The sequence below is a fragment of the Micropterus salmoides genome, unplaced genomic scaffold (assembly GCF_014851395.1).
Source record: "Micropterus salmoides isolate LMB-PRFRI ecotype aquatic unplaced genomic scaffold, ASM1485139v1 Ms_hic_scaffold_6, whole genome shotgun sequence".
In the NCBI taxonomy this organism is placed as follows: Eukaryota; Metazoa; Chordata; class Actinopteri; order Centrarchiformes; family Centrarchidae; genus Micropterus; species Micropterus salmoides.
Window position 1 is genome coordinate 3,935,739 of NW_024044348.1, and position 27,339 is coordinate 3,963,077.

The 27,339-nt window shown below is 41.2% G+C and overlaps 1 protein-coding gene across 4 annotated transcripts in view; it reads left to right on the plus strand.

Moving 5' to 3' along the window:
• Positions 1 to 27,339, plus strand: part of LOC119890472 (tetraspanin-18-like) — a 45,326-nt gene that overhangs the window by 12,215 nt on the left and 5,772 nt on the right. For 2 of the 4 annotated variants that reach the window (XM_038701767.1, XM_038701766.1), the window contains 5 exons: positions 2,768 to 2,857; positions 22,898 to 22,993; positions 24,010 to 24,204; positions 25,058 to 25,132; positions 27,182 to 27,280. In XM_038701767.1, the coding sequence (XP_038557695.1) occupies positions 2,855 to 2,857; positions 22,898 to 22,993; positions 24,010 to 24,204; positions 25,058 to 25,132; positions 27,182 to 27,280 (468 nt within the window). In that variant the 5' untranslated portion in view covers positions 2,768 to 2,854. The remainder of the gene's footprint in view (positions 1 to 2,767; positions 2,858 to 22,897; positions 22,994 to 24,009; positions 24,205 to 25,057; positions 25,133 to 27,181; positions 27,281 to 27,339) is intronic. The other 2 variants (XM_038701769.1, XM_038701768.1) reach the window with 1 other exon arrangement.

The following is a 27,339-nucleotide window of genomic DNA, read 5'->3' on the forward strand; positions in this document are numbered from 1 at the left end:
GGACAAAGGTAGAGTCCGAGGTCCGAGTCATAGTACGAACTCATCTGTGGTTTTGTCTAGAGGGAGAATCTTTTGAATCGTGATGCCTTAAGAAATGTGTGTGTTTAAATGTGTTTAATGAGCCCTGCAGACCGCATACTGGATCTCCTCAATGGTGTCACATCTCAGCATGGATTATTTTCAGATATGTAACATGCAGAGAGTGTGCTCTCTCCTCAGTGCATGCTAGGAAACGACATTTGGTGAAGCTGTATTGTTGTCGGGACAAAAATCTGTGAACTATTTGTTATAAATCGGGATAAATATGTGAGAATTGTGAACCTGGGAGGAAACCGGGAGCTGGTAGGAATGTTTTGCCGGTGTTAATGCTGCATTCACGTGCTCCTCGGATGGTCCCATTTCCCGAGTTGTGAAGTCGTTCCTCCAACTTTGGTGTGTTCATGTGCTTTTAAGTCTGAATGTGGAACCATGGATGCTAAAACAAAGACGTGTTGGATTGTCATTGTCTTCCAAGTGTGCTGAAACAGTTTTCTATTACAAAGTGATTTTTTTTGTCCCAGAGTTACTGCACCAGTACATTACCTAAAACCACTAAGATATTGCTTGTACTGCAAATACTGCTAATAAAAAAACTGTCCTAATGAATTTAGGTCTATTTATATGGACAACAAACTAACAGTACATGCAATACTTGATTTTGCACAATTAATCAAATGTTTCTAATCAGGAATGGAAACTTTTTGGCTCACCTGCCAACGGGACTGGTAGAGGGGAAAAAATCCACCGGCCAAACATATTTTTTACCGGCCAAAATAAGAAATTGCCTTTTTGCGTCATACATACATTTGTTTCAGTCCTTTTTTATTTGAGATAAGATGATATTATGTCGAATACAAACTTAAAGAAGAGGCCAGAGTGAAGTGTGAAGCAAAATCAGATCATTGCTTTTAAATCTTAAGACATAACAGTAAATTGTTTTCTAAACTTACTAGGTGCTTATTAATCATTCAACTTAAATCATCTCTGCTCACTCTTAATCATGCTTTATCATTCGACTTCAAACTCCTCATCGGACTGCTCACTTTCTACAAATCAGCCTCTTTGCACGATTCAGGAAGTCTGGCCTCCTGGTTCTGACAGAAACATTTATTATGTTACAGTCTATAAATCGTATTCGTTGATCTCTGGGGAGGAGAGCTGCACGATAAGAAGATCTGACAGGGTATCCGACACTAGACTGGACCGCCAACTTTATTAATTTTTTTATGGTCTGCTTCAGCCTCCTTTTCGTTGGCTTTTTTTATTTTGTTGGTTTGGCTACTACACCTGGTAAATGTCGCCGCAATACGGTTGTAATTAGCTAGCTAAATGCTAAAAACACTCAAGGCACAACTTTCGTAACAACAGCCGCTTTCATACTGCCTTATTTTCTGGAGCGCTATGTAAAAGCACACATGACTGCAAATTGGGTCTCAAACGTTTGATCGGTATGAATGGGCAAATGTGGCGGATATTCTTTCTGCATTTATTGCGGGATGTCTGGATAAAAGGGGCCACACTCTCCCCTCTTTCCCTTCGGACTTCTATCCCCCAATGCCCACCCAAGTAAGATGAAACGAACATAAACAACAACCAATGAACCCCCCTAATCTGTGTGTTACAAGATTTTAGATCCCTGGGTACAGCGGGGACGTATTTAAGTGCGACACCCAATAAACAGGAACTCCGGGCAACTGTTAATGACCGTCAAATAGGGCTGAACGATAAATCGTTTTCAAATCGAAATTGCGATTCAGCAGCTAAGCGTTTAGCCTACACCAGTGTTAATTTGTCATTTTGTGTGCTTCAACTACAGATAACAGCTCTCTGTGAGCCCGTTCCGCCTCGCTCTGGGCTACAGATCCTACATGGAGCATTTCAGAATAAGAGTGTTTTTCCCCTCTAATTTTGCTGAGTTTGCTTCAGATTTTGCTTATTTGTTCACTTGCTCTTGATTTTGGTGCTTCTACCATGGTTAAGTAGGCTACATAGTTAAATTGTCTTTTTTTTGTTTGTTCTCTTTTAACTTTGTTGATGTACGATCGTGAGTCTGCAAAGGGTGTTTTATTTTGAAATTCGCTAATCGAATCGTAATCGCAATATCTGGCAGAAAAATCGCATTTAGATATTTTTTATTTTATTTTTTTCCCCAAATAGTTCAGCCCTACCGTCAAATTGATATATTATGGCAATATCATGCCAAATACATTTACCCGCCAATGTGGCATGTAGCCTTCCAACATTTAGTGCATTTGGCGATTAGTGGGTTTTAATTTCCACCCCTGTTTCTTCAACCATATTGTACGCCATGTTTCTACGAGACATCAACAACTCGGCAACTGGTGTACCAGAATTTTCTCAGACTTCGTGGGGGTGTTCACATGAATTTCTCCATCACCACACGAATGCTCAGTTTGGTCATAAACCAAAGTCGGGTTGGGCCGCAATGTTGAGCTGGCATCGTGATTCGTCATTATGTTTGTTGCAGACTAAAATTTACTGATTAACTTTAATGTCGGCAATTCAACTGTTGGATCTGTAATGACATTTAAAATTTTAAAATTCATTCAGTTCAAGTCCAGCCAAGAGACAGACATTGCAATCCCTACAGCCACGCTGCTAGCGTGGCTTAAAAACAAACCATGTACTTTGTTAACCTTTTTTAATATATGGTAGTAGAGTCCAAAAACACTGTTTAACACACCTTCTCTTTTTCTCTTCTCTACAGCTGATGTGAAGCAGTTTGAGGTCAAAGGCTAAAGACTGCCATCCTCCCAGCTACATTTGAACGCAGGAGCCATTAAACAGGTACATAATGGTAGGATGCTTTCTGTTGCTACTCCGTCCTGTCCTTTCACCCTCCTTGCAATTTCGTTTCACTTCATTCATTCAGTCTGACATTGCGATCATGCCACTCAGTTTGTTGTTGAAAGGTGGGTTATTTTGTCCTGTTTTGCCCAAATCAATAGGTAGTGGGTGAAGTTTCCATCGCACTGACATATTCATTCATAATTTTCAGTCAACAAAGAATATATCGCTTTATCAGTCTCATTTGCGGTTGTCGCCATTTCACTGCTTTTATTTTCATGGATGTAGAAAGTTGGGTAGCTTATCTCTGTAGGAAGGTGACCCCTTTTCGGTTAGCACAACAAAGATGCATCAGATCCATTTAAATCACTGAACACATCTGAGCTGTGGGCAGGGGTTGAGAGGTCTAAGCAGGCTAACAGGATCTGTATACTAAAAGTAACTGGTGTTTTTGTTTTTTTTCACCACCATGGTACTCATATTTGGATGAGTCCCAAAAAAAGCTTGTTTGTTTATTGACATTCAGAGAGATTTCTTCTGTGGAGGTGGTTGCAAAATCCTCTTGAGCGTGGCCCATTTGAACTCCTTATATAACTGCAACCAAGTATACACTCATGCACAGGTTTATTAGGTGCATCTGGGTAAAATGAATGCAGCAAATATTAAAAACACACTTCCCCGGTACAATGCTGAACAGTCGAACAGCACCACAAACTACAACCTCCAGAATGTGAAGTACAGTTGAATCAACAAGTTTCTAAAAGAGTTTAAACAAACATTAATCATAACCTTCATGAAGGGAGGATTTATTGCAGCTAGGTGCACCTAATAAACTGACTTCTTTTATGTTATTGTGGCGTACAGACATTACCTACCTTGGTCTGGTTTACTGGTTGTTTGACTGATCAAATAGAGGTCAAACTGACGGTGGCTCACTGCAGACAGACACAGTAACACATGTGAATCCCCTCAGACTGCAAGGCCTGATTAAATTAAGTCCAATCTAAGCTAACTCATTTACACATATATGTCTTTGATGTTATATGTTTGATATGATCTTCTTTCCAACAAGCAGGGCTCCAGACTAGCGTTTTGCACTGGTGAACCTAAAGACCACAAAATTTGTTTCCCAGCCCCTTTAGCGCCATAACAGAATATCCTAACCTTTTGTCATTTCCCATTCACATTGATAGTTATGTAAATGGATGTAAACAGGAACAACTATGGGTGAATATTTGTCTTTACTCGAATCACAGCACAAACAAATAAATGACAAACTTCATTAATGTAAAACAAAGCTTAAAAACTGCTGTTGTTTAAAAATAATCAACTGTTCTTTGAAGCCAGTTTTGTTAGCGACCAAACAAGTGGCTGTAAAATGATGGATTATTTCTCCCCCCCCCCCAATCGTGGCTCGTTTCACTATCAGAATTATTATCCATTCTGGCAGTAACATTTCAAAAGTCTAGAGGAGCTGTACAATTATTATTAGGGATGTCACAATACTGGAAATTTAGTAGTCAATACTACCAGTAAAACTCCATGACTCTCGAAACCATTTCGATACCACAGTAAAACACAGCAATAAATCCCATACTGCATTCTATTAATAAAAACATTTGAACATTACAGAGATTAACACCTGTTAGTTGTGAGAGGATGTCCGGGAGAGATGAGAGATGGTTTGATGTCAATATGTTCATAAAGGCAGTAAGAAATTTTAAATTACAACCTTACACTGTGCATATTTAATAAAAAAAAAAATAATAATTTTATCGAATTTTCTTTACAATCTCACAGGTGTTAAATGTTTAAGGGTGGTCACGATCGACATTGGCGGTTGTCTGAGATTTTCTTTATTGAAAAACAAAACAGTTATTGTTCACTGAAATTGATTGTATTGCACTTTAAGGCTCCTACAGTAACAGGTGTGTTGGACGGACGTTCAGTTCTTGATGCTGCAAACTGCATCGTCATCATTGGTGATTTTTCAGGTGATCAAACAGAAAACGTCCGCACTGAAAATAAGCTCTCCAACTGTGAGAAATCGGGGCTTTGACACGGAGCTATTGAAGGTAACAGCTGTGAAACTATTTTTACTTCGGTTTCCAAACTCTTTTGTTTTCAACGTGGCGGAGCGGCTGCAGCTGTACTTGTCGCTATCTTCCACGTTTTTGATCTCCGGTACCTTTTGATACCTACCAAAATGAGTATCGACATGTTTTCAGAATTTTGGCATCAACTTTGTACCAAAGTATCGTTTATGGTGACATCCCTAATTATTATTTTACCCCCATTCAACTTGCGACTCACTGGCAGAACTCAACACTGTGGAACATAGAAACCCCACCACCAACTGTGCACCTAAATGCCACAAAATTTAGGTGCACCCACTCTGGAGCCCTGAAAAGTGTTAATTAGTAATTAATTAATAAGTGTTAAGTATGATTAACTGGCTCGATGGGCTGCAGTCGGGAAAGAATCAGTTAAATGATCTTTTCACTGTACGCACTTCGTAGATTAAACCACCACATGTGGTCGTGCCCACATTCTTACACAAACACTCACAAAGTGTTATTCTGTGTGACTGTGGCAGATGGTGAGCTTGACTGTTCAATCCTCCGCCCTCATTAAATTCAAAAGATAGTTTCACAGTAACTTTTCTTATTTCCCATCATCATTAACGCTTATAAGATGTTTAAACCAAATATTTCTCATGTAGTTTCCACTGACAAAACACCTTAAATAATAATTAAAAAAATGGATTATTTTTGTTTGATTGAGGTCTGGATTTTTAAAAACAATAGAAGCACAAAACCTCTCAAAGCAAAAACTGTAGTACAGCAGACATTTCAATGTTCTGACCGTGGCCATTTGGACTTCTCATTATTAAAATGGTATTTAATAATATAATTAAAGTGGTATTATCCTTTAGAGCATCCATCAGTTTGACCAACAGAGCATTTCCCTCAGAGGTTGACGGGGTCTTTCTCTTCCTCATGTCTACTTTTATAATGGCTCCAAAACTAACAGCCCGGAAGAGCAGAACCCGCGGCACTGACTAAAACATGATTCGACATGTTTGCTAACACTGAGTCTAGTAGTATTTTGGGTATGTGTTAAATAATTAAACTCTCTGGATTTTTAAAATCTATTTCAGGTTTCAACGGACAGCACACATCATTACATCACTTTCACCTCAATTCAACTGTGAGAGAGAGAAAAAAAATCATCTCAACTTAAAAAAAAGTGTCATCTTTTTAAAACATTTGCATGACTCAGCTTTTTATCAAATGAGCCCTTTTGAAAATTATGAATATTCTAATCAAAGATTAAATTTTTGTTCTACTCGTACACAAAATATGGATTCTGGGGAGAGGGGGAGAGGGAGAGAGAGAGAGAGAGAGAGATATCTCCTCCAATCAATAGCACTGGGGCCTCAAATCAAGAAGGTCGCGGGTTCGAACCCTGGTCGTCCCAGCTTTTCTGTGTGGAGTTTGCATGTTCTTCCCGTGTCTGCGTGGATTCTCTCCGGGTGCTCCGGCATGTTGGCTTCTCCAGTCAGTGCTATTGACCAGACACTGGTAAAGATCTGGTGTTGGTCCCCGGGTTAAATGCAGAGCATGAATTACACAACATGTATGTGACAATACAGTAGCTTCTTCTTCTGAATAAAATTAGGATTTTTATCTACTTGTGCCATATTTACACTTACAGCATACATGTTTTTACATCCCCTCCTTTAAAAAGTTTTACAAAGCTCTACTGCAGATGCAACAATAGAATATATATACAGTGTTAGGAACAGCCCCCCCCCCCCCCCCCCCCCCCATTTTTTCAGCAGTGGAGGTGAAGAAATTTTTTCTGAATATAAAACCCCAACACAACATGTCTCAGCAACATTGCTCTTGTGTCCATGAGAATGTGATGCACCGTAGAATAGCTTAAAACTGCAGTGTTTTCCCAGTTTAATGTGTTGGTGTTGGCCGGGGGGTTTGGGGGACCTCCCCCAAGAAAATGTTATGTTTTCAAATGGAAAAATATGTATTTCACATCATATTGGGCCATTATTTTCACCATATCTCTGAACAAATAGTTGGAAAAGCTAGAGCAGATAATAAATAACCAACAGCCAAAGATCAGTCTGCAGGGGAGGAACGACAGCCTTTAGATCTGGAGAAACTAATTTGGTTGGTTCTGTTGCTCTACAGTGATTTCACAGTGATGGCACAGCATGTTTTGGGCATCACCCCTAAGCCTTAACGGCAGGAAAACCCTCTTAATATGACCTCAGAATCATTATAGACTGTTCATGTTTGCCTTTTGTGTCTTCATTTTACAGCTTCTCACATTTATCTGTAGACATTAATATAAAAAATAGGCAACATGAGAAACCTCCTCCCTTCTGAGGTGCATTTTATTTGCACATTAAAATCCAAAAAGAAACGTCTCCTCATTACCTTTTTTTAAAAGGACTAGTTTGCATCACTAACTAGCTTTACTAACCTCAGCTCCTCCAGTCACCTCCGTCCTTTCTTTTCCAAATCCTCTTTTTTAGACTGAAAAATGATTGAATCAGTCTGTACAGGACGGAGCTGCAGGCTACGTCAGTTTAGTCTAAGTTTGTACCTGATGTTCACAGTATTGGACAAGCAGGCAGTAATAAAATACAGCTTCCAGTTACTTTGCCTCATAGAATCTGGGGTTACAATACGTAACCAACGTTGCATAGCAGCTCTGTAGCTGCTGTAGAAGCTGCTCAGCTGCAGTCTGAAGGGGAGATGTTAGCTAACTTAGCGCTAACCGGCTTCACTTTTCCAGCAGGTGGGAAACCACAGACTTGGTCTTGAGAAGCTGACACACTATAACAGACACAGCACATTTACTGCCGGAATATTTTCGCTCACCGTCACTTTCTGCCGCTCGGAAAATCAAACACTCACTACGCACCTCCTGATTCAGAGTTACGCTGCACTTATAACACAATCTGTCACGTATGGCCTGGTCAGCTCTATAGTACCGTTTACTTATAGTGTTGATACAAATTATAGCCAGTTTTCACAGTTAGCTTTATACATATTTTAATATTATTTACTGTTTTCATTCCGATTCCTAATCACCTCAGAGTTTTAAGATAGCGAGCTAGTGAAAATGACCTTATTTACCAAAACACAGTGCCTCCAAACACTGAGCGAAGTCAACGTCAGTTTGGAGATTACTACACTCGTTACTGTAAGTGCAATAAAACCTTTGTGAGTAAGAAGGCAACACTTTAAAATCGCGATCAATATTCAATTAATTGTGCAGCTCGAACACATACAAGCAGTTTAAATATACTGACCTGGAGACACACTAAGTCCGGGAATATTTACTTATATTTAAATGACATTAGAACAGATGACTTTACGGTAAGGACGGCGTCCTGCTGCTACTACTACTAGCTATATTTATATAATGTTAGCCTAAACACGGTACCCTTTAGCCATTCTAAACGTCATATGTTACATAGTTGGCAGGCTGTCTCAAACAAAAACAATGGGAACAGAAAGTATACACGATTCTTACAGTCTTTCTTTTTGATGAGTCGAGGCGGCGCTGTCGCTGCAGCTACACTTGTCCCGTCCTCCATGTGTTTGATCCCCGTTACCCACAATGCTTTTGGTACCTAGATAAACGAGTACCGACATGTTTTCCTGAATTTCCCGACGTATCAGTTGTCGTGACATCCCTAGTAGCTTGTAATGTCAAGTAGGACGCACTTCACACATAAATGATAACACATGTTTATCCTGTTTATGCTGCATATTTGAAGCAGCAGTCGAGATTTGGAACTTAATTCTTCATGTTTCCAACGCTGACTGTTTTAAAATCACTCCCACAGCAGTAACTTCTACATTGCAGCTAATATGGAAAGAAGTGAGACTATATTGACCTTAGCTGGTTGCAGTGCTTCATTTAAGCAGTTGATGATTTGGGAAATTAAACTGAAATTACGTGTGACCCCTACAGAGCATAATTTCTTCTTGCGTCTCCATTTCTATACTTTCACATCTGTTCAGCATTCAGAGCAGGAACCTCCGTCAGTGTGAGCCTTCCAGAGAGGCTTACAACACCTCCACCCTGGGGACGCCCCAATCTCTATGTATTCATCATCCACCTGATTTTATTTAGTATTCATCTCAGGTTTTTCCCAAAATCAAACTGTGTGAAATAAGATAATTTAATGTTGCCTTTGCCTGGCTCTATTTATGGCTGTGAGGCATGGTGGCAGTCCCTCAAAGGGAGAAGCTGTCCATGTGACTGGTTTTCATAACAGGTAGAGAGAGCAGGGGTGGTAATAATTACCTCTTTGAAAACACTCCCTTTGAGGCCTGCTTTGGCCAAGATTTCTCTTCTCCCCCCTTTTCACCATTATCTCTCATCCACCTTCACTCTGTTACTTCAAATTTAAAATGAAATGGTCATAATTGGTCATTCAGTTTGCTTAAGAAACTTAGACTGAAAGGAGATGTGATTCAGTGCAGTCAGAAGCATTCAAGTTGACTTCGTAAGATTCTTGATTTTGCTGCCACAATTTTAAAAAATAAATTTAAAAAGGTATTAATTAAGTCTTGATAGTACAATCACTGTCTGTCTGATGTGTTATTTTTAAAGCTGCATTAACCAGGGTTCAAAACAAGCTAAGTTTCCCAGCATCTAGCTTGTTAAAGGCATTATTGGCAAAGAGCTGCCGCCCTCTTCAGTATCGAGCAGTCACAGAGCTACGTTAGCATCCATTCTGGTCCAATATTCTCTCTCCTTTCAGCTCTGTTTCCACCAACTCTTGAGGGATAAAAAAATTGGCTCTTGGTTCTTAATTGGGATTTGGATACAATAACAAAAACAGAATGTCTCCAGATATGTCCTGCTTTACAAAACAACCCCTGGAACTAGGGATACAAGAGCTTACAAAACTCACAGTTCGGATCATGCAGTTGCTTTGAGTCACTGAACGGCAAAATAAGTTTGGGTTAAATTAATATTAAAATTAGCTATTTTGGCTCTCTGATGCAGGCGTCGCTGCTCTGTAGTCTGTAGAAGTAACAACCTATCAACACGGACGGGAAAAGAGACCGAAGGGAAGTCAACAGCCTCGATGGATGCGAAAGCTTTTAAATCAGTCGCTCTGTCCTAAACCAATCACTGCGCTTCAGAGTTAAACACAATATTAATCTGTCTTTATTTCTATTTTTTCGAGATTTACGGAAGTACTTCTTTAAGTAAGTAACGGCGCCATTACATTATGGTAGTTAGACTTTCAGTGTCCCACATTACTTGTGCACCCAGATATATTTGGCGACTCAAACACAGAATGAAAGATGTTATCTGGTATTACATTAGAAACAGTGGATATTTGACAAACATGGAACAGGTAAACAACAGTGAACACACCAGTGCAGATCTCATTCAGATCTTTACACCGTTTCAATAGGCTACATCTTTAACAAGCTTCCGCCACATGTGAAAGTGGACTGTTCGGTGACTTTATAAAACGTACTGCTGATGGAGAGAGACAGGAAGAGGCGGGGCGAGCAGGTGTGTTTTGAGGTAAGAGGCCAGAGGTGTAGGTGAGTGTGGGTAAAGTCCACATTGAGCATTAAAATAACGTAGTGATACGATACTTGCATCGCTGTTCATGTGTTCAGTTATTGAAATATTTGGACACGTGGATGAAACTCATACTATTGTATAGTATTCTGTAGAGAAGCAGCAACCCCACCAGCATTCCTGAGATTTTATAAAAATCAATACCAGTCTTCTCCTACAGAGGCTGTGTTTACGTTGTTCTCTATCGATGGCATTAAATCCTCTGGGCTTCACCCCGTTCACCGCTGCACAGCACTGTTCTGATGGATGAAGGCAATCAGGTGCACTGCTTCTCTGTACGCTGCACTTCCTTCCAGCCTCTCTGGCACTGTGATTTATTGGACTGGAGCATCCTGTCAGTGGTGGGTGATCACTACAGAGACAGTTAACACAAACTGGTGGTGTGAAGCCTGGGATCTTGTTTCACTGCTGCAATATGCTGACTGTGCAGTCCTCAACACTGTGGGCTAGGTGTAATGCTAATAAAGGTGTTGAATACCATGAGTGTCACCGTGGAACTAAGACTAAAGTGAAATGTTTTGTGTCAGTAAAGTGTGTGTGTGCTAAATGTATTCGGCATGATGCCATATGTAATATCTATTTGAAGGTCATTAACAGTTGTCTGGCGTTCCTGTTTATTGGGTGTTAAATACACTTAAATACGTCCCTGCTGTACCCAGGCATCTAAAACTGTGTAGCACACAGATTAGGAGGGTTCATTGGTTGTTGTTTATGTTTGTTTCATGTTACTTGTGTTCGATTGGCCTAAATTTGCAAGGGTTGGGCGTTAAGGGATAGAAGTATGACGGGAAAGAGGAGAGTGTAGCTGCTTTCATTCAGAGATCCTGCAATAAATGCAGAAAGAATACTGTGAAACAGGGTGCAGGATGAGAGAAGTGTGGCAGAAGTTAGCAGACAGAGGGATTCACAACCTGAAAATCTGTTTTGATTCTTTTGATCGGAGGACCCTTACAGACTGAAGGAATATAAATAGGAATCAAGGAACGGACACATTCGGACTTAACGAGCGCTTCAAAGGTAACGGGAGTCGGCATTTTTCATTTTTTCTTTTTCCTCTTGTGCCATGCTGGTTACACCGGTAAATCTATAAGAATTAGACTTTGGGGCTTGTCGTTTCAATGAACTGAACGATTGAATTGTCAAATCTAACTGATGTGTAGCACGTCGATACTGACATATTGATCTTACGCTTAGATAAGCAGCTTAGAAGCAGCTAAAGCGGGCGACCCCGCGGGGTTTAAGAGGTTTTATACATCCAAAGAACCAGACGTTTAATGGGGACCTGCGTTTATTTGTCAAAATGTGTTTCCACGCCAGGCAGGCGGCTATTTGGGACTCTACCATTATTAGAATTTTTACGGTGCTGCATTCGCTCATTCATACTGATCAAACGTTTGCAACATAATTCGCAGCCACATGTGCTCCGGAAAACAAGGCGGTGTGAAAGTGGCTTGTTTTACGAAAGTTGTGCCTGGAGTGTTTTTAGCATTTAGCTAGCTAACTACCACCGTAATGTGGCGACATTTACCAGTCGTTGTAACCAAACCAACAAAACAAACAAAAAAAAAAACCGGGGTGATTGTAGAAAGTGAGCAGTAGGTTTAAAGCTGGTCATGCGCTGTATGACTAGAAATCTTGTTGTTTTATTCCACCTCACACTGTACGAGTAAATCGTCTTTGACATAAAGCCAAAGCTCACGATGTAGGCACGCACACTGTACGGTCCGATGGTTAGCCACGAGCTGAGTTCTTCTTCTATTCCTTTTTGGCAGACTAGGCACTGTTAGTGCATTGTGGCCTCCCACTGTTGATAGAGACAGTCTACATTAAGGCTCCTCCTGGCCTATGTTTTACAATATAGGCCCGCAGATTTTAGAAAGTGAATTAATTCCAATGCTCTTTTTGATTAGGACCTTCACCCATCAGAGTTTTTAAAGATAATAGTTCAACTCCCAGATCGTTTAGACCCATGAATAACCGTCTCCTTTCCTCAGCATATCTCGCACAGTGCATGATATGTTTGACCGACTCCTCCACTCCACATTCTTGACACTTGACGTCCCTATGTTTCCCCACCAGAAACAGTCCACTTGCCAGCCTGCAAGGTCCCAATCTTAATCTGGCCAACTTAATTTGATCCATCCGAGGCAAATTCATTATATTCCCGGGGTTAACTGATGGTTTGATGTGATATAACTTCCTCCCTCTGGTGTCTTTACTCCACTCATGCTGCCATTGTTGGGTCAGTCTTTCTTCCTGGCTCACACTGTACGTGTATAAAACTGCCCTGAGGACCGTTCTGACTGACAATAGTCAATAAAGATTTATTTGAATGCTCTGAGGGAGGTAGAAGTTTGTTTGCTAGCAATAATGCTAACAGCGCAGAAACGTGCTGCCTTGATCAGCTGTGTGCGGAAACGTCTAAAAAGAGAGGCGCTGGTGTGTATTGACCAGGGATGGGAAGTTGTGGACAGCATGGCATGTTATTTTTACAGAGAGAGAGCATTGGAGGTGCACCAGCTATGTTTTTACTGTACAATTTGTTGACTTGATAGCGAGCATTGTGTTGCCATGGCACTTTCAGACGCCGTTCAACACTTTACGCGGGCACCGTGAGGATAAAGTTACTGATTGTAGGGAATCCACTCCTGGTTCTGCTTCAACTGTGCGAGAGCCTGACGACGGCCGACCAAAATTTCAGACATGTCAGAAATTCTTCCGACGGCCAGTTGAACGCTCCTCGCTTCCCCCTTTACACTGCATAGCAAACGACGCTCGATGAAGCGATAATTCGGCCCGACTCTAAAATGAGTCGTGCGGCTCGAAAGTCGGCTCAGAAACGGGCTGAAATCGCACAGTGTAAGCCCAGCACAAGGCAAGCGACAACCTTCTGCTTTCCTGGGTGAAGCAGAACCAGAAATGCCTAAAACTGTAATTCATCAAGTGGCCACTTGAGGCTGGCTCCAAAAGGGAGTCGATCTCCGTTAGCCACCATGTTAAAAAGCCCAACTTTACAGCAGAATAAAACATGTTTACAGCCTGGTACAAAAAATGGTTTTAGCGGTTATAGCTAATTTTGCCCTTTGTGACAACTGTGAGGGGGTAAATGTATTTTTAACTCACCTGTTTAAATTATAGTAAGCCTTAAAATTCTGCATTATTAGAGGCGTGGCCGCTTTGATTGACAGGTGGCTGCCGTCACAGCTACACATAGTCACAGTTGTGACTCTTGTTTTTTTGTAATTCCACATTGACTTCAAAGAACAGCGGAGCACTTCCCGAGAGATTGTTCTTACCTCTTAAAACAAAATGTCTCCCTGTCGAGCCTCATCACATGTTTAATTTGACTAATCCTTAGAGTCCCATAATTTTCTTTAGAATATATGTTTTGTGTTTTCCCCAGTCTCATTAATCATTAAACGATGCCTCAGACTTCGGTTTGTGAACCTGTACTGAATCAGACCAGAGAAAGCCCGTAACACCAAAGATGGCGGTTGTCTCACCTCTCCCGCTAGAAAGCCAATCATCTTCTTTTAATAGCAGAGGCGGGAAACGTTTTTCAGCCAATCGTGTGGTTCCACTGACGTAAGGGGTCTACTTTGCATGCGTCACTTCTACTACGCATGCGCAGTAGAAGTATTACCGGCCGGCAAAAATGCTTTTTGAACCTTATTTTGGGGCAAAGTCGTCAAACTATTTCAGCGATTTTTATTAGATTTTACTGCTGATTCTATTCATATAGTTTTTATGTCCTGGTGACCTGTAAATGTGCAGTTCTGTCTCTCTCTCCATTCATTCCTGGTTTTGTTAGTCCGGAGGTGTTGCCAAGATGGCTGCCGAGTGGCATGACGTGCCTAAAAGAACTTTGACCAGGCTGAGAGATGACAGGCTCAGGAAACCTTTGCAGGGGTTTTGAGCTAATAAGCTTCTTAGAGAGTTATTCTCAGGTCGACGTTTCTGTATTATAAATTCTTCCTTCTAAAATTCTTTTTTAGATACTGGATTTCCATGAGCTGTAAGCTGTAATCAAGATTAAAACAAAAAAGGCTGGAAATTCTTCACTTTATGCGGTGGATAAGACACATGCCCTTGGGGTTGGAGACCCGGGTTCGATTCCCACCATGACATCCACCAACGTGTCCCTGAGCAAGACACTTAACCCCTAGTTTCTCCAGAGACGTGTGACATCTGACATATATAGCCACTGTAAGTCGTTTTGCATAAATGACTAAGTATTTTTAATATTAATATGTAATGAATCTAGAATAAATGACAGTTTCACTTTTTGAATTAAATTACGGGGGGAAAATAAACTTTTCTACGATTTTCAAATTTTTTGAGATGCACCTGAATGCCGTTGTCAAAATGTATCACACTCATTATTCACATTTAGCTTATCCCTTTACCAGCACTGTCAATTCTAGCCAAAGCTTCGAAAAACCATTTCCTTACTACCACCTGGCTTTAAAACATGCCGTCTATGATACAGTGACCTAAAGGAAACCCTGCTGTTGAATGCATCTAATACTACGTGACTGTCTACAAGGAGGACCTGCAACTGTGAGATTTCACACTCTGGTTGCACATTTGAAAGAGGAGCTATATAACTTTGTCTGGTTAATCATTTCCGACGCATTGACTATAACTACAGACAAGCGGCTCACAGATATAATTAGAATACGTTTAACACTATAGTTTACTGGCTCATTAACGTTGGCGCTCTTCCACCGATAAACATGGCATTAGCGGCGTTAGTTGTGATGTTGGAGAACATTTAGAAGGGAGAACTAGGGAGAAAGGATAGGACAGTTTGCTAGAACCGGCTCACTGTTTCATGCTGCTCTGGTTCATAAATGAAGAGGAGAAGTGATGAGGGCTATTTTTATTATTAAGTCATGTATTTCATGTGAAGAATGACTGTGGACACTGAGCAAGAGAGTTAACAGGAGCTACTTTCCGTTGTTTTATTTTCTGCATGCACCAAAGACTCCGGTCAGCTGATGGTTTTGTTTTTTGGTGCAGGCAGTGTTATCAACAGGGGAGTTGCAGAGCGCCCTCTGATGGGCAAATTATGCAACACTCATGACCTGAGGGAAGGATCCAACTCGTTTTTTTTTTTTTTTTTGTAATAATCATAAATCGGCTGTTATAAACACAGATGCTGATTTATCTGTAATTGGCTCATATCAGCTGGTAATATCTGCATGACGATAAATGGGTCACATTGACCCTGTACTGCCTGAAAACAGCTCGATTGTAGTCCGGCGTCACAATGTTTCCACAAGTACACCTTAATATAAAATTAAGATTACGTTAAATACCCTTCACTCAGTCAATGTCACAGTGAGATGCTTCAGTCGAAAAGAGTTGTTGCTGCAATGTGCAGTATCACAAATTATTTTTCTAAACCTATTCTGGTACAACTCCTAAATAAAACTGTGAACCTGAAAATGAGCATAATGACCTCTTTAATGCTAATGGTATTCCGTGTCTGCTAGCTGCAAACGTTGCAAACACATTCGTCACATCAACATTAAGTTCACAGCTAGTGTGCGGCCCCCAAGTGTCCAAATTGTCACTTAATGCAGGTTTAACGCTCAGGGAGCACAACAGACCTGTCAGCTGTCAGTGGGTGCACACACACAGACACATACCAGATGCTTATACATTTGCTGCAGACCCGGTGTGAAGCGCTCAAACCAGCCCCTGAAGGATCTCCAGTGTTGGCCCACAGGAAACCGCCGCAGGGAGAAGCAGGCTGCAGGATTATCGAATCCAGCCAGAGCGATTCTGCATGACTGCAGAGGGGAGAGGGAATTATTTGTGGCCATTCTCTGTCTGGCTGCGTGAAATTACCCAGCTGCCCCCAGACCTATTTTTGAAAGGAGCCACAGCTGCTAAATGGGACCTGAGGAACACTTTGTGTTGCTCTGTATGTGTCTTTTGTGTGTTGTACACACTCAAAACTCGAGGTACAGGAAGAGAAGGACCTCCATTCTTGTTATTTAAAAAAACACCTTTTCACAGATGTATCACAAACAAACCAGAAGCAAACCTTTTGATCCTGAACCTTTCAAACATATTTTTGGCTTTTAGGTTTTGTAGCAGACCTAACTAAAGGTGCAGTTACCAGGAGGCTCAGGGTAAAAAGTACGTTCCCACAACAGAAACACGGATATATTTCCTTGCTTTTATGCTGATTATTGCTAAATGTGACACATTTGTGTGTTTATATATTTCTGAAACCAGCTCTCGTACTGCAAAGATACAGTCGGCTCTCTCTAGAGCCTGGTAGTTGCGAATGCAAAAACACTTGACACATTTAAGATCAGCAATACTAAAAGAACTATTTTGGACTACAAAGCGTTTTCCTTAGACAAGAAAGTCTGTCAGGTTTCTGAAGAACAAAGTAAACATAATTAAAAAACAAACGTAACATACAGTAAATGGCTGTTTTTTAATATCGCATCATTTTCCCACAAAACTCTTTAAATTGTCTTTAATGTTTTCAATAAAGAGTGAGAAGTCCCTTGATGCATCAACTTCAAAAACAAACCTCTAATTTACAGCATCTACTATAATCACACTTCATTATCAGTGTCATTTTATAGGGAGACATGGAGACTTTATAATCCCTCCTAATAATTTAACAGAAATTATGTTAAATTTAGTTAAACCACTCCCTGACTTATTTTTAAAAAGAAAGAGCAAGACGGAAGCTAAAGTCAATTTCTGACAGAAGCCGCATCAAGCAGCACAGAGCAGAACGGCAGAGAGAATCTGGTCGATTTTCAAAATAAAACACCTTGTGCAGACTCCTGATTGTACATCAACAATAAACACAGTTAAACAGACAAAAAAATAAACAATTTAACTACATAACCATAGTAGAAGCACAAAAAGCAAAGATAACTGAGCACATTAGCAAAATCTGAACAAGTCAACAAAATCAGACAGGCAAAACGCTCTTATTCTGAAATGCTCCATGTGGGAAATGTAGCTTGCAGAGAGCGGCACAGAACGGGCTCACGGACAGCTGTTTTTCATAGCTGAAGCACACAAAATGACAAATTAATAACATGTTCACAACGTTGTAGGCGAAACGCTCCGCTGCTGAAACACTTCAGTGTGAATTAACGCCGGATAAAACTGCGGCACAGCTTCTGCCTGCGTCTGTTCGGCTGGTGCCATCAACATGTTTTCGTCTAGTTTTGTTTGTTGTTGTAAAATGTGCCCGCTCTGATTGGTGAGTAGGACCGTAATGTGTAACTCCATGACTGTTTAAAACGGGTCAGATGCGAAGTATAATTAACCTACGTTTTAATCGCCGTCTTCACGATTAACTAATCGTGTTCTGTCAAATCGCAGTTTCGATTTGAAAACGATTAATCGCTCAGCCCTAACCTGGGCGGCCGGCCCAAGTAAAGTGTATGTGTGAGGAAACACTGGGTGTTAAGTAACTCTTCAAATTAGCCCTGCTGATGACTGCTCATCTGTTGCAGGGGTGCACACGGTAGCTCCGCTTTAATCTTGGGAAGCTACAGAGCTGCAGTCTCAATTTACACTGTATTTCCAGCTAAACTGAGGCTTTTTATTATAATAATTTATTCACGCGCTTAAAAAACATTAATTCAAAGCTTTTTTTCTTTTGTCATTTTTTTTATTTACAGCATTATATGTTGAAATGTATATTGTAATGGGCTGGATATTAACTTATTGGGAGAAAACTGGTAGTTCTATGTAAAATCTGACGTTGAGCATATCGCCAAAATGGCACGATCTCGTTTCTGCTGTGAGATTGACAGTCAAATCAGGCTCCGCCCATCGAAGCATCGAATCTTTGACCATTCAGGGTCAGCCCTAGTATTACGCGATCAGTCCGCCATGGGAGGATTTCATTAGTTACAAATATTTAGTCTCTTTTGGTTTCTTACATTTGAATCTACAATATGGGAATATTCATTTGATTTACTGAAGGGAAGGAAATATTCTGCATACATCAGGGGTAAAAGGGCATTTTACGAACACACAGCTCTGAAGACTTTAATAACAGTGGTCTCTGCAGTTACCAGGAGCTGAGCTGAGAAGGAAATTACACCCTTTCACTTCATACATGCTTTCACTTACAAAGCCTGTCGGTCTGCAGAGAGGTTAGAACCCACACAGAAGTTTGGTGATTTAAAAACAGCAGCTGGTGGAGTTTTCTATTGCAGCTCTTTTTGGATTTCAAATGAAATTTGAAATCATGTAACTGTTGTAATTTAATTATGATTGATAGCTGTTCTTACATTTATGTCTCCTGTTGGTTTAATCAAGACGTCTGTTTCTGCCTTTTCATCTTCGTTTTTATGGCAGCAGTTTTTGTGATTGCAGTAACTGTGACTGTGTAATCATGTTTTCTCTGACATTGTTGAAAAGCTTGCTGTGCTTTAATGTTTTGCTTTTTGACAGCTCTTCTTGTATTCTTGTTTTTGTTTTTTTTCCTGTCAACCACTGTCGTCCTTTGTTCATTTCATAATCACAGATCTATCTGAGTAATTGTAACTCCTGTGTAATCGTGTTGACATGAGTGATTGACAAAGATGTGCTAATAATGCTGAGTGCATGTGTACACAGATTCCCAACACACCGTACATGCCCTTATTTTATTAACCCTGACCGCTCGCCCAAACAACCAGCAATTACCCAGAGTGCACCGGCAGTCACACAACCTGTGTTTAATTGGAGTGAGGGCAGAGCACACTGCATTTTACTTAATTAAACTAAAAGCCCCACACAGATTGGTCAAATTAGCCGTAAATACACATTTACACAGCTGAGAGCTCACCAAAGTCAGACAAAGAGCGAAAAGGTACATAAGCAGGAGTTATTATTGTTTACTGTCGTGTTGACTGGGAGCGTCAGAGCTGGTAGCTTTTAATCTCAGAGACCTGACAACCACCAGGAAAATAACTCCAAACTGTACGTTACATTTATGCATTTTTTTTAAGCGTTTTTATTTGAAGCAATGTGGGTGTAAATTGTGCATTAAAAAACCCCACAAATGTTAAATGTCAAAATGTCAAAGTTACAAAATCTAATTTCATACAGCATGCATTGCATAAAGATGGCAAAATGTAGACAATAGTAAAAGGTGCAATAAATGTGTTATTCAACATGCGTTTACAGTTTTATGATGTGATTGTTTGGTGAGCTTTAGAGAGACAATGGTTTGGGTTAAAATAATCACTTATTTAGGGGACCTTAATCATCATGGTTTCAATAACAATCACATGTTTAAGGTTATGGGACAGTCATGTTGTTTTTAAAACAAACAAAAAAACATGATGGTGGCGCTAGATGGAAAAATCAGTGGGATTTGTTCTAATTCATACAAGTCTGAACTAAAGTGGTGAACCGACCCACAGACCACGACTTTTAACGCACTGAGTGAAAGGGCTGCACGCTTGGTCCAAAATTACCGTAGTTTTGTCCTCTGCACAGCGTTATCTTCCACTGGAAGCTGAGCACGTTGATTGCTTGTTGTTGTTTTGTTCTTTTGTGTGCTCTGCTTACCAGCAACGGCTCTCTGCGACCCGGTTTTGTTCGGTTGTCTGCACGGGTGCTTGTCCCGCAGGGAGCATTTCAGAATCAGGGTTTTGCCTGTTTTAGATTTTATTGATTTGGTAGTCAGTGCTTGATTTTTCTGTTTTTAACTGTTTTTTTGTAGATTTTATGATCCAGAGTACGCACAGGGTGTTATATTTTTAAAACTGACCGGACTCTCTATGCCGTTCTCTGTATCTGACCGTCTTCAGTCAAAACTAGACTTGCGTATTCTTCGCGGAGGGAAGCCAAGAGCTGCTTCTGGGATGCGCTGCGTCTTCCAAGCATTGACTAGAAGACCCGCGACCAGCTACGGCAGCCGCGGCGCAGCAGAAACATGCAGACTCGTGGACTTTGCTGTCTCCTCTGGACTGTAGCAGCAGGGGGTGCGCACAGCCAAATCGCCCCCTTGGCTGTAAGTTTAGGAAGCGCTTGATTTTGAGTTTTCCATGAGCGGAGCACACATTTTAAACGCCGATATCGCCGTCGAGTATGTTCATTTAATTGTGGGAAGCTAAAATCGTAATTGCGATCAATATTTGATTAATTGTGCAGCCCTAGGATTACCCCTAAAAATCCCAAATCGCCCATGAAAAAAGAAAAACATTATTAACTTTAATCAGGAAGGAGATGCAGCGACTCAAAACAACAGTGAGTAAAACAATTATAAATGCGAGTCCTGAAGACCGGCCCCAGGGCCGTAAATAAGTCGGGGCCCCGCTGGGATCGGGCTGAAATGCAGGGCTCTAGTTCACAGCTAGTTTTCTAAGCGACGTAATTATACGACGGCGTATTTTAGTGACGTGACCTGCCGTGATGAAACTACAATGTTCTGAAGATGGACTACAAAAACATGGTGGAATATATTACTTCATAACCAAGATAGCAAAAAGGCAGATAAGGTAGCCTACCGGTCACTAAATAATGGACAAGGTTGTCACATTGAGAATGCTTGCTCACACTCGCCCTCCTGCCCAAACACAGGCCTATTTATCAACACAAATCCCAATTGTATGTAAATACAGTGTTTCCCACAGAATGACAGCGCAAGTGTGTCGACAGAGAGAGGGAGGGAGGGAGCGACGGGGCGAGAGGAGATGCTGAGAGAATATATGTGCTGTGCAGCGCTCTGTCAAATACGATTTTACCCATTTTAAATAGTAACAAAATCAATCGAAAATCAGCGTTGATAATGTGGCAGGCCGCTACAAATAAATCAGTGTGTGGGAAACTCCTACTGCAGAGGTTATCCAGCGTGATCTTTGCCTTTATTAAAGCGAGGGCGTCAACATCTGTGACTGAAGTAAAATGAATTTGCTGAAGGCTGCAGTACATAGCGTGAGGCTACACGCTGCAGCATTATCCTCACTTTGATCACGTTACAAGACCAGTAACAGCTCACTTGGTCTCAGTTATTGACAGTTTAAGATATCTGCGTATTAGCAAGCTATGGCATAAGAGAGAAAAGGCTTAATAGTCAATGGTAACTTACATGGTGATCAACCTCCTTTATGTCATGGTTATTTCAACAACCGAAACATAAAACGGTGTTGAAACAGTATCGGAATACAAAAAAGCCAAAAGAAAACAAACCAAAAGAAAGAAGGTGATTGTGAGTCTTATTAAAGTATCATAATGTGCGTCTGTATTGCAAGGATCTTGCTAAATGCGGTTGATGGACTTTATCGTTTGAGTTCGAGAACGTGCGCCGCTTTAAATGTTGCCGCCGCAAGGAATTGTGGGACGGCATTTTCTCCTTTCCTTTCATAAAGGATGGTCCGGTGTGCCCTACGCTAAAGGAGATATGCTCTGATCATGGCTGCCACTGAAAGACTTCCAGGTCACTTCACTCAGTGAGGAACCTTCCAAAGCAAAAAAGACTTTTCGAACGCAGCCTTGTTTTTAATTTAACTATGTATTTGCGTCTTCAGTAGTGGCCTTTAGGCTGAGACAGACGAGATTTAAAAAATGATAGTCACATTGTTGATTTTGATCTTTTCATTCATCAAATATAGATTAATAACAGACTTAGGAACAAATTGATCTTGAAAGCTTTTTTTATTTACTGTCCTGATCACCAGCTGTGTCATTTCTCAAGAGAAAACCTTTGGTACACAGAAAGTTATGCTTGTTGCCATGGATGAGTCCTCTAAAAACCTAACTGCACACAATGTTTGACAGGATCTGATCAGAAATAAAGACCTTTTTTTCAAAATCTAAAATTGTAACAAAGTAAGTGAAACGCCTCAAAGTAGTCGTGCTCTTGATTGAATTTGCAGTTATTAAACTAAACCGCTCGCCGTCCCCTCACATGTGACAGGTGGCTGTATGTTCGTTTAAACCGATAAACACCATCAGGGACCATAAGTGCACAGTTGGTCGTCTTCACACCCCCACCGATGGCCCCACTTACATCAACATGTCGTCCCCGGCACCAGCCAACGTCCCTCCATGTGTCAAATGATCCCACAGGGACATGCTGTCAGCGTCGCGTCCCCAGAACTGATAAAAACTGTTACTGCCGATGTGTCATCCGGCGTTTCTCTGCTTCTTGTTGTTTGCTCATATCTGACGCAGAGGAGACACTGAATATGGTGATAAGAGTTTTCAGTAACTTCATGCAACACACTGCATAAAGATATGATTTTTACTAGACATGTGTAAGCGTGTTGTTCTCTTGATAAAGCTGCATCTTAAGTTGATGCTGTTAAACGTGCATCTGCTCTGCTCCATTTGAATGTTCTTCTTAAATGAAGCTATTGTGCTGGTTTCTGTGTTTTGCACTGACTAACAGTTGGATGTGTTTGTGTGTCCGCAGGGGCAGGGGGAGGTTTCAGCTAGAGGCTCAGCCATGGAGGGGGACTGCCTCAGCTGTATGAAGTACCTCATGTTCATCTTCAACTTCTTCATCTTTGTGAGTTCAACGCTTTTCTCTGCTTTCCTCTTCTGCTGTTTAACTGAAACCAAAGGAAACCAGATAACAATCCTGTGAAAGCTGTCGCGACTTAATGTCGATTTAAAACCTGTAGAATGATGCACAAGAGAAAAAAAAACGTAAACATGCAGCATCTTTCTTTTTTAAACTGAAAGGAGTCTCTGTAGTAGAGGGGCGTCTCTGGGGACTCGTCTCTAAGAAAAATATTTACTGAATCGTTTGTAGACATGATTCGATTCCCTTCACTATACGTTCAGCTCACCTGTGTTTTTGCACCTGAGACGTTGCTACTGTTAGCGTTAGCTGGATCTGGGGCGTCATCGCAGCTGGAAGAGCGCGACACGTTGAACGCGTTCCTTCAGATTCATGCCGTGTTGAAGTTAACGCTTCGTGATGTTGGAGCTGCTTCCTCCCTCGCACCAAACCTCCTTACTGCAGCTGTTGCATTTTGCTGTGGCGTCCTCCTTTTTTTTTTTTTTTTTTTTTTTTATGAAGCTAAGCCAAACTTTGGAGCGTTTGCTGCGGTGCATCGTCCAGGACTGGAAACAGAAGGACTCTCGTCCTCATGCTTTGTTGAACTAACAAATGAGGTGACGTTAGGTCGGCGTAGCAGCTCCTGGCAGATCAGAGACACTTTTATGGACTGTAAAATGCTCACTGCAGTTCAATCAGGGGCTGAGAGATGTAGAAAGTTAGGGACCGAGAAGCCGAACGCACGGGTCTTAATGAACCCACGGTCCGTGGAAATTTGGTTCGTTTATAACCAACCCTAAAGATAATACGCAACAGGACGAAAGAGGTTAGAAAGTCAGCTTGGTTTTGAAAGTTTCCTCTGTTTCACTTTTAGACGTGTTCGTACGACACATAGTACAAACTACTTTGTTACGAGTGTTACTCGTGCATCTTCCCCACCAGCGTTTCCGGTTGGTTTACTATACGACCACTCTGTAACGTAAATATCTGACTGAACGATGACCCCTCTCTCTCTCTCCCAGCTCGGTGGCTCCTTCCTGCTGGGTGTTGGAGTTTGGGTGCTGTTGGACCCGATGGGCTTCAGGGAGATCGTGGCGGCCAACCCCCTGCTGTTCACCGGGGTCTATGTCATCCTGGCCATGGGCAGCATGCTGTTCCTGCTGGGCTTCCTGGGCTGCTGCGGAGCCATCAGGGAGAACAAATGTCTCCTGCTCTTTGTGAGTCTTTATATGCTGATGAGAGGGATTTACTGGTTTTATTGTTGTATATTTGAAGTCACTATCAGTCAGAATAATGCTGCATTCACTCATCAAGGGAAGAACAGGCAGCGGCTGTTGCTCGGGAGTTAGAGCGGGTTGCCCACTAATCGGAAGATCGGTGGTTCAATCCCCGGCTCCTCCAGGCTCCATGTCGAAGTGTCCTTGAGCAACCCCAATGGCTTTTCCATCGGTGTGTGTGAATAGGGATGTAATGTAATTTTTCATCGTATCGATTATTCTAACTTAAATTTCTGCTGAGATGCTTCTGCTTATTTTTGTATTACTGCTATGCTTATGTTTTGTGCAGCCTCAAAACATACTAAATGGTCTGTAATCTCAAAGCACTCTACATCACATTCCCACAGTGAGAAATTCACAATTTGGGGTTCAGTATCTTGCAAAGGGCACTTCGGCATGCAGACTAGGGGACCCCTGAGCTGCGTCCTTGTTTGTCTTGTATCATGAAGTTTAGTGTAAATTGATGTGAATTTGATTTAGAGTTACTGTCCATCCTCCTTCACATCCCTGCCTGTAAGTTATGTAAGACCAGAGTAAAACGGTACAAGTGTGCCATCTAGAGGATGTTAACAGTGCACATCTGCGAGACTAGTGTAAGATTATCACTCCCAGTGTTTATTTACTCAACCTTCATTTCAACAGGCAGGTATAAAGTAGTATAAAACTGTATGTTGTGTAAAGGGAGACCTGTTTTTAATCTTATGTTTGGAGTCATAATAAAGCATTTTAGTTAGTCTATGCAGAAAATTATTATTATACACCTGGGAAACACTGACTTGTTGTTGTTACTCAGTTCTTCATGCTGATCCTCTTCATCTTCCTGGCTGAGCTGGCAGCTGCCATCCTGGCTTTCCTCTTCAGGGAACATGTGAGTACAGCCTCTGGATCAGGTCGTCTCGTCACTGGAGCTAAATGCTAAGCAGCTGATGAACCGTTTATTATTATTATTATTATTATTATTATTATTATTATTAATAAAAGAAAAACTGTAATTGAAGTTTGCCCCCTGTGGTAAAATGGTCCAGGTGTATCCAAACATTTGCGACGTGTTGTGGCCACATGAAAGCGCCACACAGCAGCCTCTGATATATCCCACATGCATGCTGTACAATAACTACTGCAGTTTTTCTACACACCCTGAAGTTTGCAGATGACTCGGCCACAGCGAGGCTGTTACAGGGGAGCGATTCTGCCCAGTGGTTGGCGATGTTCAATGGTGTGATGCTGCTTTTTAAAACTGAATGTCACCACAACTAAAGTCAAGGGCAAGTCTCATGAAGTAATTAACTTTGGACGGGTTCAGTCAGTTAAAAAAATATCTGGATACTATAATGAAAAATAAGGAGACCTTCAATAACAACAACGTCCAGCTTTTAAACTCATGACACTCTTCTACATGTAGACTCAGTCATCACCTTCTTTATTTTCACTTAACCTCTCAATAAGTGACAGAAATATTTGTCTCTTATAGATCTTGCATTTTAACACCATTGATCATACTTTCCATTTTGACTACATGTTGCAGCCTGTTCCTGCGTCTTCTGAGTTTGAGTTTCTCCAACCAAAGACCAGGTCTGTTTTATGTACCTTATAGTCAAAGATTTAATTCTTCAAAAGAAGGAGCCTGATTTGACTCCCAATCTCTCAGTGAAATTATGGCAGAGCGTTATGAAATCAGGATGAGCCATTTTGGCTGTAAAGGGGTGCTAATGTCTGATTTTGCATAGAACTGCCGGTTTTCTCCTAATAAGTTAATTTACAGCCTATTGCGATACATATAGAAATAAGCTTTTAATAAATGTTTTGTGTGTGAATAAATCCAAAATTGTAACCCTAAATCTTGAAAGGGGCGGTCAGTGCGCACGTGTGGGCGTAACATGCGTCAACGATGGTCAATCGACTCTAGGCAAGACTTGACGATTCTGATTTGACTATGTAAATTTGTAGTCAGGGACAAACCTAGTTCCTACTTCTCTGTGTGTGTCCTTTTATTTTACTTTGCCGCGAGACAGATTTTCCCCTTCTGGGACAATAAATTAGAGTTTGGACAGCCGCCACAGACACGGTTCTGTTAGTACCTGTTATGATTTTGGGCTGCATTCAGACATGTGCACGGACCTTCACGGACAGAAAACAAAACGTTCCTCACGCCTACTGTTGCAGCTACGTGGATACAGAAAGTATAGTTTGAGCTTTACCTCCTGTTCTCTCTCTTATGATCAGACTGTTGGCGCACATGTTTAGTTTAAAGCGCGTTATTTACATACTCACCTGCAACTGTTTACTTATGCTGCCACTACACAGGTGTTCAGATCCTGAACATTGTGTTTCCACACATTGTTTTTGTCCATGCTCATTACCGTTCCATCTTGTGTTAATTTTGTCAGCCATTTAAAAATGTAGTCTTAGTCCTGTGTCAAATGTCCTTGTTAGTTTTTGTCATATTTTTTTTTGTCAAGTTTTAGTTGACTAAAAGTCGCGGTATTTTAGTCTGATGTTAGTCAAGAAAATCAAAAGTATTTTGATTTTTGTGTTTGTATTGGTCACCAGAGTTCACATCCTCCACAGTACAGTGACGTTTTCCTAGTAACACTAGTTCCATCACAGAGAACAGAGAAGCCGCTTTTCTTCAGTTCAGGTTGAAGTATTTTTCCGTTGTTGAGTGTGAGTAAAAAACAGTGTACCTCTGTTTCCTGAGGGAATCAAAACACTGTTAAATGCTGCGTCAGGATGTTATTTCAAGGTTCAATTCACAATGGATGGAAGCTTGTTGCGTCCCCAGGGTTTGAGTCTGTGTGAAGGGAGGCACATAAAGAATACAGCATGACGAATAAATGGCGAACTGTGTGTTTAGCAGAACAAACATCTTAAGAGTTGGTCACGAGGAGAATTTCCTGAACTGTTTGTGTCTCTCCAGTTAACCAGAGAGTATTTCAGCAGGGAGCTGAAACGTCACTACCAAGGTCACAACAACACCGACGTGTTCACATCCACTTGGAACGCCATCATGACCACGGTGAAGCATTGACCTTCCAATTACCTCTCTCTCTCTCTCTCCGCTTATAATCCACCTAA